The following is a 13456-nucleotide window of genomic DNA, read 5'->3' as shown; positions in this document are numbered from 1 at the left end:
GCAAATTTGCTTTTACTAGACTCTTTTGAAAAACAGGTGTTTATAGGCAGGCTTTGGTACCAGGTCAACATCGCTGTTGTCGCATTGAGAGATGCCTTTTTTGATGGTTCTTTAAATAATGCATAATATGTGCAGCGTTACTTTCAACTGCAATGACAAAGAACAGCCAAATATCCTTCCTAGAGATGTAATCTTGAACAACTTCCCTAGGTTTCTTTTAAATATTGTGGTATCGAGATTACCCTTCTGTGTGTGAGTTTATTCATCCATTTATATGTTCCTTTGGAATACAAATTCTGATTCAGGTAGTTTTTCTTCACTGGAACTGGTTACCTGATGGTACTACTACATGGTATGACGGAAGTACCGTGGATATTATCATAAATTGTTGCACTGGACAAAAATTACCCTCTCCCAACTTGCCTTTCTCTAGTGTAAATAGATGGGCCAAATACCAAGAGTTAATTTGGGGTTTGAGATGAAGAATCCACCAGTAAACTCCTGGACTGCCATACAACACTGGTTACTGCTTAAATCTTTGGGCAGGTACAAAGCCCTGCTGAGCAGTGAATTGTTAGCCTCAACAGCTGTGGCATTTTCTGTGCATTAATATTGAGGGAGTGGTAACATAAATTAAGAAGCAGGCCCAGAAGCAGGGGCACAACCATTTGGATTCCCAGGTTGCAAAGTCATAAACTCGAAACTTAACGCAAGTAGTGAGCCAGTGCTCCTGCAGTCTTTAACAGGTCTCCTCGCTCCCACCGTACAACTTTAGCTCCGACTGGACAGAGTCCAACTTGTATTAACGGTCTTGTGTGGTTTGTGTGTTCTTCCCCCGCCCCCTGCAATGTAGCTTATTTTTCGGATAGTATGGCATTGTCTGACCATAATGTTACACAGTAAAAGACATGGTGCCGTGCTGTGTTTTTTACCACTGAGTTCAATAGCCTTTAAAAATTTCTATTCAGATAGGACTCTGACAACAAACCTGTCATGATCATGAGGTGTGTGCAGGAAGAATGGGAGAAGCTTCATGTACCTCTTCCATCATCTATTAACCAAAGCTATACTGAAAGTGTATTTGGTACTTGATATAAATCTAATAAATGTTGTTCTTATCATGGAGTCTCAAAATGTATCTACAACTTTATTCCTCCTGCTAGACCTCCTTCACAATATGGTCTGAAGAGTGTTTTGTTTGTTTGTTACAGTTAGTCACAGTTCCTTTGGAATACAGGTATCTGCTAATTACACTCAGTCAGTTGTCTGAATAATTTACAGTGTAAAAGTCTCAAAGGACTCTCTAGATGGCAGGTCTGATTTAGAATCGCACAGTCTTTGTTATACAGAAAGGCCCTTTTCTTTCAATTCTGCCCTTCCTTCTCTGTTTTATTGCAATGTAGCTTGTTTTGGGTATCTCTTTTTTCAATGATATTTTATTTGATGCTGTCATCCAGATGCAAACTGCTACTGTAAATAATTATGTTCTTCCAAGCTTTCCTCTGTTTGGCAAGTTATGTTTTCCAATGTGCTCACTTTGCCCTCTGCAGAAAGGCAGAGGTTACTCTCTAAGTGTTCTAGTTAATTGCGGCTGCTGATAGAAACAATGTATGAAGCACTGAGTTTTAAACTAGTTCTGTGGTTCAGTAACCTGATTTGTGCCGCTGCAGTCAGCCAGATAGGACTCTTTTAGCTGGCGCTAGCCTCAATAGCTGACTCGGACTGAGCATTCAACGAAGGTTTAACCCCTTCTCACAGATTATTTAGCCAACCAATCTAAATAATAGCATTTGCCAAAATCGCAAGCTGTTTATAAGCACTCAAAACAGTATTTAAACAGAAAAGAGATTCAATTCATGCAATAAATTTTGTATATAAGCTTTGCTTATTGTCTGTGTGACAGTGTAGGATATATATTCAGAGTTATACCCTTCATTGTTTCCACCTAATAAAAATGCAGTAAGCAAATGTTAAATGTAAACAGTATTCCTGGTTTCTATTTTTTTTTCGGCTGTGGAATTTCTCCCTGATCAGAAATGAAATTCTCTGCAGTAGAGAGAAAATGTGGTGCAATTATATGGGTTATTGAACATTATAGAGCATATTTGGTAGGAGTTATGTTCACTGCTGCTGACTCGAGCTCACTTCAGTGGCTCCTGCAATGTTTTGTCTCTAATGTCAAGTTGAGTAGGGGAGAACGAGGGACTTGACCTAATTTCATAGTGGTCATTGTGCTGCAGAAGCTCTGTCTGGCACTTGAGTTTCTCACAAATTAGATAGGAAAAAAGGATAGCGTTTTAAGGGCATATTGATTTAATATTGTCACCTAGGTGCAAATTAGCATGTTGATACACTGATGCATCATTACATGCAAATTGCTATTGTTTCTCAACCTCCTAGAGAGAATACTCTGCCTAGATAATGCTGTTGTGTCTTGGATATATATTATTCGGGGAAATAATCTCTGTAGACTCCTTAGCTTGAACTTGTTTGTGATGGCCTCCAGGCTGGGAATATGTTTATCTTTTTGTAGCAGAGCATAGTGAAATGCAGAATTGTATATTCAGACTCCACTTACTACAAAAGGAGTGGGGAGACCTTCTCAGGGATCAAATTCTGTCTAATCTCCACTGAAATTGCAATAAACAGGTATAACTCTTGGACTAGACCTAGAACAAGACAAAAATACAGACACAGATCTACCTTTCTGTGTCTGTTAAATCAAAATCACACCTAGTGTCTTCTGGTTCTGCTGAGATAATGAATGCAATCTGAGGCCAGACTACCTGTCGGCTGTTTTCCATGTCCATCCCTCTCTTTTCTTCCTCTCCATCTTTGCCTCTGAGTGTCTCCCCGTATCACTGGAAAAAGACAGTGAAGATGACTCTCTAAAAAGATAATTTACTGGCTGATGATGTTATGAAGTTGATTGTTTCCCTTATCTCTGTGAAATATCTTAATACTCATGCCATTTTACCTTTCGCCTGTAATGCAGTCTCCTCTTCCTGCTGCCCCTGCTGAGATTCTTCTCTCTTTCTTAGCAACTACCTCTTTGTCTTCCAGGGTCTTTTCTTCTACCTCAAGAACAATGATTGCAGCTATTCATCCAAAGCATGCATACTGTGTCGTTTCACTTGTAAAAGCAAGGCAAGGTCATGGTTTGCATTTCTGTTTCTTTTTTTATATATCTTTCAAATGCTAAAATTTTGGCCACTAAGAATTTGAAAACAGAACAGTACAGCTATTCTGTGTATCCAGTTTACTTGTATGTAGTGCTTTTTCTGTATGACTGCTGTGTAATGCATATAAACCCTCTGTGGTTTTTCTGGGCAAAGCCCTGCCATGTGTTGTAAACTAGAATCAAGCTAACAGGCATTGTGTACGTACAGTGCCTTCTCTACTCAAAGAAATCCAGGAGACTGTTACCTAGAGGAGGGGAGCGCATTCACTACACTGTAGTTTTCCATTAGTGTTCTACTGTTCAGTGTGTATTTTGGCAATTCCTTTTCATTTTTTGATTCTGCTAGTCAGTAATTGACATGGGTTTTCTTAGTGTCATGACCTCAGGCCTGGAGGCTTAACTCACATTGCAGTCAACTGCCATCACTCAGCAACAAAAAACTTCCTGCTTAAATGGGTAAACACTATTGAACAGAATGCGTGTGGCCTCTTAGACTTCAAAGGAATGAAAGTTAGAGCTGCCTCAGTAGCTACTGGAGGAACTGCTGTGAGCCAAGAGCAGTAATTGTCAGCAAGCTCTTGTGTATCTAGGGCAAGTGAAGATGGAAATCTCTGATTTTTGTATGCTCTGTTACCACTCAAGTAATGTCTATTATGCTTAAAATAGGTTTTATCCATTGTGTATAGAGTCAAACAACAGTATACGTCCGGTTTACAGACCAGAGCTGTGAACCACTCAGTAAGCTGGTTCTACAGCCCGTAGTGCTCTCTGGGTTGTCCTCTCTGCCTGCAACTCCTGATACTGGACTGAAAAATGAGAGGAATAGGTATTAACTGAAGTGAGACCCCAAGTCAGTGCAGATTGGATCCTGGGACTGTACTGTAGTCTGCTACCATACTGTCAGTTCTGTAGTAGAAATAAGTAACAGAAAAAATATTAAATTGCAGACTTCTCTTTCTTCCTTGGATTAACTTTTCTGATTATCTTGTATTTATTTAGTTAAAAATTAATCTATGACATTTTAATGGCTTTCACTACAAAGTATACAGTATGCCCACTTGTTACTTTATATTCTGCAGTGATTAATTTAACTAAATTCACAGGGAAGGTTTTCAGCTGTAATTGCTGCGGTCTTTGAAATCTGAACATGAATTCTCATAGTAAAATGGTCATAGGCCATAGGAACAGTTTGTTTAGGTAAGCTGATCTTTGAAAAGATCCTTTTGTTCATTTTCTTCTTGATTAGGTTTGTCTTCAAACTAGATTTTGTAGATTCATCATTTACAATTTGATTTATACTCTGTAGTGTGTATATGCATTTAGTCAGAGTAGCACACAAGAGAAGCAGATATTCTCCATATACGTATTTTAATTTTTCTTTATTTCAACAGTGACATCTTTTTGTAATATCCTAGGTCTGCTCATTAGTCAGACTAATGTTTGCCTCCCATCTCTTTATTAGAATTTCTAAATAATTTAAATTTGTTTCCTAAAAAATTAATTTCTATGGATTTTTGATAGTAGAAGTCAATCACATAAATGTGATGCCAAAAAGCAAACAAAAATTATACAAAAATACTGTCAAAATAAGAATGTGTAATCAACTGAATACTTTTCCAACACTTGCCCAGCTGTATTTTACAAGTAACACTGAATTAATTTATGTTAATCTTCTGTCTGCTAGCTGAATTTAACTTAATACAATAATTTAATGTTTTCCACATACTTGCTGAGCGCTTCTCTTTAGTTTTCAAGGGATTTGTGAGAAATGGATATTTAATTAGGACTAATGTGGTAATGATAAATTATTCTTCTGTTTTCAGTATTTGCCTACAAATTTGATTTCTATAGTCACTAGCATGAGAATATCAATGAGAACCAGTAAAATAGATTAGAGGAGAAACAATTAAAATCACTGTTTTGTTATTTCTGTGCTGTAAGCTTCTCAAGCAATTCTGTTGATAATCTGTTGGAGTTAAAGGTACTTTCCTGTTTGACACTAGTTGGCATGTTTTCCACACTAATTGACAGGATAGCTTTTCATATGGTGCTCTCCTGTATGTACTGTGTATGTGTGGTCCAGGGACGCTTGTTGATGTTGACTCCAAAATTTCAAGTCAGATTTCTTGTGCTCAGGGAAAATACTACTTTTCATGGTTTAAGTATGCTGGATTATCGTGTAACAAAATCTACAGTTTCAAATATCTGGATTTTATTCTTCTGTTCTGCACATTTGATATGTAACTTTTTTCTCAATTTGTATAAGAGAGAAGAACTTAGACATAAGTCTTTCTTTTAAATACATTAATGCAATAACTTTCCAGCCGATTACACCTTGCAAATCGGCATGTATTTAATCACAGGAGGCAAATGACATTCAGAAAGGATGAAAGGTCTCTACAAGCAAATTCTTTGTAGTCTCTTTCTTACCATAAAAGAGTAAATGTTAGAAATTAGATGTAACATTTACAGTTGGCTTTGGACAGCTGTGAATTAATTGAGAGCTTAAAACCAAAATAATAATTATATTCTTGATTAGTATTAACTGTAATGACTAAATCCATAAACTCAGCTGTGCTCTAATTTTGTTACATCCTGTTTTCATAATGAAGACAGAGACCCTGTACAGATTTTGTAATTATCACTATTAAAAGGCAATGATGCTAATTTTTGTTAGAGGCCCAGTCAACTTCAAGTTAGATGTAGAGCCATGGAAACTACTATTTATATATACTGTTTGCCGTATGTCACAGCTATGTTTGAGCTATTAGACTTGTCTGTCGTCCTAATTGTGTCTAAGGTGTAAAACCTGAAGGTACATCTGGTTTTGCAGTTCTCCATGTAACAGCCTGTTTTCACTGGTCAATCTTTGAGAGTGAAGTGGACCAGATGTTCTCCACAGGTCCCTTCCAACCTAAGTTATTTCATGATTCTAGGGTAGACATTTGGCACCTTTAAAACCTTCTCTTGTGTAAACCTGTACTAGTGATGCAAACAGTCTTGACAAGATAACATATGTTTATCAAAACACATCCAGCACTTGGAGGAGTTTAACTTCCCTCTGATGCATCTTTCTGGTTAAGCCAATCTTAACTTTTAACGAGTTCCAGTTCACAGGTTGAATGGAGCTTTGAAAAACAATACCCTGGGTGGTTACAGTAACTCAAGCGAAATTGCTCAGCTTGAATGAGATGACTGAAGAGCAGCCCTTGGAGAGAGCTCCCATTGACTTCACTGAGAACGGACTCCTATCCGCTGCTGTGTCCTCTTACGGAAACAACAATGACAGTTAAATAAAGCAATTCACCTTCTGCTTTAAAAGTGAGATTTGGAGTGGCCAATAATTCCTATTCACTACTACTGTGAATAAGCTGTGTAAATCACTTTAATTTATATGGGAAACAAATAACTTATAAAGCTTCTTGGAATTAACTCTCCTTAGAAGTGTGGAATACTTGTATTAAGTATGCTTGTGTAAATGAGCTCTTAAATGAAAATGCCTGTCACGAAGCTGCACAAAGGAAATAGTAGTTATGAATATGCTAAAACATGTATGGGGAATATAGCTAGAGTGATAACTAAGCCAAATGGTGGCATTTGCACATGCACATACATTTCTTGAATTCTTCATAAAGGATCTCTTGATTCTTCCAGGGCACAGAAAAGCTTTTTACAACTATTTGCAATCCAGTAAAATATGTCTTAGGGGGATTTCGGTGATGGAACATGTGTGACATCAGAGGAGATTGAAATCTTACTGAAGTCTAGACTTACTTGCATAGAAAAGATTATCTATAATCATTATAGCCAATAGGAAGGAAAAAATTTGCAAAATATTTGCATAGTTTGTTGCTGGGACTTATTGAGTCTCTTGGTGATGGCCCAAAATCTCTGTATTTATTATTTTGATACAAATTTAACTCCCCAAAGAGATAAAGTGTATGAAGAACCGTGCAGATCTAGTTATAGCTGGTAGATGTTTCCACTGGTATTTTAGCAGTTTCTGGGTTCAGAGTCCCCTGTGAAAAGGCTAAAGGCCAGTTCAAGTGCTGCGATGTTAATGCAGGTATCATTTAAATATGGCTTTAGACAAAATTATTTTAGATAAGTTGTTTTATATTTCAGAATGTCTGCTAGTATTAACTTCATCTTATATTTATGTATTTAATTCACACATTACTAATTCCTTTTTTATCAGACACTAGCTATGAAACATGTCAAGGAAAATTTAATTCAGTTCCCTATATTTGGCTATTTCCCTGTTTCCACCCTAGAAAACAAAATAAAAAGGACAGAAATCTCTTAACCCTTATTGAACAGAGTTTATAAAATTGTCAGTTACGAGTATACGGGTTAATCTGAAGTGCTGTTGTATCACAAGCTCCTCTAAATGAATGTGTTTTTCCAGGTGCGCATCAAATGGTTTCTGTGTAGTAACTGTTCCTTGGAGAATGGAAAATTTTGTTCTCAAATTAATTTTGCTGTTCTCCCCTGCCTTTTTTTCTCCTTTATTTCCCTAAGTGCATGTATTTATATTCACTATTTTGAAAAAAATCAGTACAAATGGATTTCCAACTAGAATCTTGATTATATCAGTTCTCAGTGAGAAGTGAAACTGCAGAAACAGCTGTTAGTAGACTAAGGCTAGTTTGGTTGAATTAAGAAAATTTTCTCATAAATTAAAATTTTCATTAACGGACTATTTACTTCCCTAAAAGAGAATATAACAGTGATTAAAAGAGTACTGAATCCTTTTACATATCAATCGTTTATTACATGAAATGTTTGAGTTCGACCTGCTTGTGCTACACCATTGCATATTAATTGCATTTTGATTCATAACAATGTTTAAAACAGCCGTGTGATGTGGACTTAGCATATTTTTCTCTCATCTTCCACATGACAAGTTTTGATGCAGGAAGCAAATATTTCTCTGTTAAAAATAGTGAAACCTTAAAGCGTACTGCTTAAAGCTGTAGGTTATAAGGGCTTGCTTTACCAGATTGCCTGATTACTTCTAGTGTGCGCCACCAAGGGGGACTACTAAGAGCAGTAACTGACTTCCTTGACAAGTTCAGTTGTTACTCCTTCATAGGTGAATCTTGGGCATAAATAGTTAAGTGGGTGTCGAATACATTTTGCACCAAAATACGTGCCATTTTACAGTAGAATAAACAGCTACAGAAAAATATGATAAAAGCGCTCCAGGTAAAAAAACCCAGAAGCTGTCCATCCCAGCCTTTCCGTTCTAGTTCAGAGCCACAAATGATTTATTGTGGAATTCTCGTTGTATTTTCACCACAATAATGTTCTATATTGCAGGAACCACCTCATCTCTTGATTATTCTCCTTTTTATTTGAGACTGAATCTGCTGATGTTTTCTGACATTAAACCTTGTTAACTGTTAATAGACTCTGTTTTAAGTGTCGTCCACTGTAGACACTTTGGGCTATACCTTGCAGAAATACAGTTAAGAAGCAGTATGGCATACAGAAATTTCTCAGGAGGCAGTATTATACAGGCTCAAATAAAATCCTTTTTAATTTTCTTGACGTTACTAGAGCTACACCTGGATTTTACTTTTAAGTATACACAACACACAAAATACAGTAAAGGCTTGGATTAGTTTCAAGGTTGATTTTTTGGGTCTCTAAATCCTTGGGAGAGTTTTGCAAGTATTTGCAATTACATGTAACCTATACTTAGTAGGCATTATTAAAATTACATTCTCAGAGTTGTTTAAGGAGTCACTTAATACCTAAATTAATGAACTACTTTTTGAAATGTGAAATTATCATCTAAATATCTCAAAAAGATATCCCGGAAAGAACCTGGTTTACCTAAGTGGAGTCACATACTACATTTTTGAAAGACTGGCATCAACATACTTGCTGTATGTCCTCTCTTCTTATTTATTTTTTCCCTAAGCAAAGCTGGAAATTCCAGCCTCTGTTATTAGAAACACTTGTAACCAAAACCAATGACATATGTGTATTATTACAAACATTATATTATACATACAAGCCTACCTCATGTATGATAGTTTTTAGGAGACTGACTTATCAAATCTTACACTTATAAAAAAGTCAGATGCTAGACACTTGAAATTGTACTTGGATTTATTGTAAAGCTATATTGTAAGCCCGCTACATGGGCTTCATATGCACGTAAATAATATCAAATGAACAAACTAGAGAGCAGTTTCTTCATACTTTATTTTACAAGTTCTCACTAAATATATTTACAGGACACGGAGTTTGCTTTAGTGCAATACATAGTAATGTTGCATAAGTACAAACTGTTGAACTTTTCTGAAAAAAATAAATAAAGCACTTAACTGATGTTACAGCTAAGTATGTAAAGCAACGTTAATAACTCTGAGTGAAAATGCTAACAGCATCTTTTCTTTTCATAAACAATTTCTAGAAACAAACCACAAACCGGCATTACATGTTCCAAACTACTAACCCTTGTACAGTACCATATAATTTTAAAAAAGATCTTTTAAAAGCAGATATGCTGTACTGTATGGCAGTCCTTTTCTATAGATACTGACTTAGTCTTTTAATACAAATATGATATTACCTTGGCAGTTTTGAAGAACGAAGTTATCTCAAGATATCAAACGTCATTAACAAACTCTGATAAACACAGCTTCTTGCTTTAACAGCATTGCTTCACAGTGATATTTATGAAAGGTTGGAAAAAGTTTAGCATAAAATATTTCCATCCTTTTTCAGTTTTTATGCAAAAATCATTATATTGGTAATTATAAAATTACAAACACTTTCTATAAGTAACTGCATCTGTAGTAATGATAGAAAAGTTATCAGTAAGATACCTAAAATGAGGCTTGCATAAAATGATAGTTTGAAGAAAACTAGGTACAACTCTTTAAAAATAATAGTAAGGGAGGTAACTTAACTTAGAATAAGCAACACAGTAATTTAACAGAGACAGCCTATTAATCAATTAAAAAAGCTAATTAGTTAGTAATAAATGTTAAAAAACTAAGGGAATTGTGATGAGGTGAAACCAACATTTAAAAAGATATGAAGAAACATTTAATCTTAGTTTTGGCACTTCATTAGAACAAGTACTTTACCAAAGACCAAAATATGTATAAAAGATATACAGCTCCTTGACATACCTTGCAAATGTAGTACATAAGTACTGGCAAACACTGAAAACATGGTTAGTTAGTTAAACATTCCCACAGATTTGCACATGCATGCACTATTCGGACAACAGCATTGTATCTATGTTCTTGGCGGTGACAAGATTGCATTACTTGGGTATTTTAGGCCATTTCTTCAGCAGATCTTGTTTCTGATTTAAGTCTTACGAATTCTTTAGCAACTTCATCATTGGTCCTCTGAGAAAGTATTCTCAAAATTGTTAACCCAGTTTCATCTACAGAGATGTTTCTCAACAAGGGATACCAAGACGCACAGCTACCTTTCTCTGCTATGTTTTGCAGCTGAATAACTGTCATTCCTATAATGCGATCTTCCCTAGCAAAGCAGTAATCTTTCACTGAGAGATGAAGTTCGTAGGCTCCTGGCCTATCTTCATTACTCAAAATGCTGCATGGATTAAAAAAATGCGAATTTAGAACAAGGAGTTCACTTTAATTCCCCCAAGGAATGAATGTACTCTAGAAATCTTGTAAAAAATTAAAGTGATAGTAGTAGTTTAATTTTTGTAGTTCCATTTTGTTGCAACAGAATACCATTTAGTTTTAAACCTTCTACGCACTTAACATTTCAGATGCTACTGATGATGTAGCCTCTGTTCTCATTGACCTGAATAGAAACAGAGTTCATCCTTCTCTCAATATCTGAAATAAATACTGTTACCTTTCCCTAGAAAGTACCTAAAATGTTCCACTAGTTCCACAACTGTCATAACCACCCCTTTAAATCAACTGCAAAAAATAAAGAAAAATCCGTGTCAGCAAGCCTCAAAAGGAGCTTTGTGGTCAGACACTGAGAGAATGAACTCTGTCCTAGTCAGGGTCGGGGGTAAGGGGAGGAAAATGAATTGGTGGTCTCAGTTATGAAACGGGAGGAGGAGTAAACGGGTGAGAGGTGCTGTGAGAAGTACTAAACTTAAGCCCCCAGATTAGGTGACCGTTTCTTATTGCTTTAAGGATTAAATAATAGAGATTGACACATGCACAACCCTTCATGTATTTAGATATCTCAACAGTCATAAAGGCCCAGATATCATAATAATTAATGCTTTAGTCCAGATAACTACTTAGGCAAATAGATTCCTAGGTATATAAACAGTTTTTCCTGTGTAGAGAAATGAATTGTACATTTTAACCAGCTTTTGTAAGACTAAAAGCTTAGTGGTTGTCATTCATCTTCATATAAAACAAAGATACAAATTACTAAATACTTTTGAAGTGGCATCTGTATCTATGGTCTCTGAGGTGTTTAGTGGCCTTAGGATGTTTTTTTAACGTTCTTACCGGTTCAACTGCAAGAAATTCTAACAACATTTGCATAACAGACAAAAAAGACTTACAATTGGAAAGTTTCGTTGTATTTCGGTGACCAGGTGTTGCTCTTTGTCTTCGTTCCGTGTTTTCTTTTCTTGTCACTTAGGTTAGGACCTAATAAGCAAACTTCCACAAATGGCCGGAACATAGCTGTTGTTTGCCAGTTTAGGTTATTAATTGCTACAACTATAAAGAAATAAGAGAAATGAAGTTAAATAAAATTCCATTGGAAGAGCTCCAATTAATTAGCCAGTATGACTTTGTATAGCCAATGAAAGGCGACCTGAGAACTTTCCTATAGGATACCAATACCTGGCAAGCCTAGGAGGAGCTTTGCCTGTTCTCTGCCAAGTAAGGTATCTGACTACTTTCAGTTACAACAGTAGTAAATATAAACATACATTTTTGCAAATGCTTTACATTAACAGCTGTTTTGTCTGATATCTTCATTGTAATTAAAAAAATCAGCTTACACTAATCTAAATGATACTGGGTTTCCTCTGGAATTCAGACTGTGCAGAACAAAGGCGTCTTGTTAAAAATGGGACTTTTAAAGTCTTGGTGCGGTCATTTACCACCCGGCTTTGCTACAGCTTTTGGAAAATGAAATGATATGCAACCAATTCAGAGGTGTAATTTGGCACTTACATTTGAATTTATAACTCTATAACTTTGTATAATAAATTTTATCTGTCTACACAGAGAAGCATAGATGGTACTTACCTGCATAATCTTAACTTCTGCTGATGTTGAGCAAGGAAGAAGTACAATCCCAATCACCTGAAGCATACTCATAGCTTTACAAGTACTGAAATACTTAATACTTGTTCTTTCATTATTGGTACGTTTTACTTAGGATTTAGTACTTGGGCGTGTTGGATTTTGTTGTTGCTTTCTTTTTAAAATTAGCTATTTGAAACTTACCTTTTACAGTGACTTTATGCTCACCGGTTCCAGGATGTGTAGACACATCCACCTGTATAGATATGTCACCCACTGAATTATTAGTGCTTTGACCTGAAATAGTAATCAGTAGGTTAGCAAATTTGTCTTCTCAATACATCGAGAGAAATAGACAGTGAAAGATGAGTGGTATTTTCTGTCAGAAACACATAGAAATTTCTGACATTTCACATTGAAGTAGGAATCCATTACAGATTCATTAGTAATTGTGCCACAAAAGTACCTAGCAATTGCAAATGTCTGTGTAAAGTGCCTCAGTAAAATAAAATCCCTTTCACCTGGAACCAACCACTATGGTTGTCATTAGGTGTGTTTGCATCTTGAAACGCAAAAGTTGGTGGTTTTGTCAAACGTTATTTGCATGTGCACCCCAAAAATCTTACTGCAAATACACATTTGGAAAGTTATTTCTGTACTGTTATTGATGAATCCTATTGATGAATCGTGCCTAAGCAAACTGCTGAAGTTCTGCTGTAGCACGGACAGAGGGGCTTGAAGAAAGGGAGGGTTGTAGGGATGGCAGAGGAGTCAGGAACTTAATTTTGAGGTTTAACTTTTGAGCACCAGCACAGGTTCTAAGTCAATTTGCACATAATGATTCCTTAAAAGGGCCCTCGGTATGTATTGAAACGTCCTTTAATAGATCAGATTAAAACAGTACAATATAAACAAAACTGGATGTTTACTAGTTCTTGAATTGGATTACTGTGAATGTTGAACCCTGTGAGCTGTGCACTTGCTCCCCAGTCTGTGAACCATATACTAAAGCAAATTACTACCCCTTTTTAACTGGCTACTATTT

The 13456-nt window shown here is 36.0% G+C and overlaps 1 protein-coding gene across 1 annotated transcript in view; it reads right to left on the bottom strand.

The window, feature by feature from the left end:
* Nucleotides 1–10482: 10482 nt before the first annotated feature.
* UNC13C (unc-13 homolog C) overlaps nt 10483–13456 on the bottom strand; it is a gene marked incomplete at both ends in the record, with an annotated part of 169106 nt that continues 166132 nt past the window's right edge. Inside the window, 3 exons of the mRNA XM_082005380.1 lie at nt 10483–10768; nt 11718–11877; nt 12616–12708. Coding sequence (XP_081861506.1) covers nt 10483–10768; nt 11718–11877; nt 12616–12708 — 539 coding nt within the window. The remainder of the gene's footprint in view (nt 10769–11717; nt 11878–12615; nt 12709–13456) is intronic.

Source organism: Phaethon aethereus (genome assembly GCF_964289735.1).
Source record: "Phaethon aethereus genome assembly, chromosome: 12".
In the NCBI taxonomy this organism is placed as follows: Eukaryota; Metazoa; Chordata; class Aves; order Phaethontiformes; family Phaethontidae; genus Phaethon; species Phaethon aethereus.
This window is presented reverse-complemented; position numbering and strand designations above follow the sequence as displayed.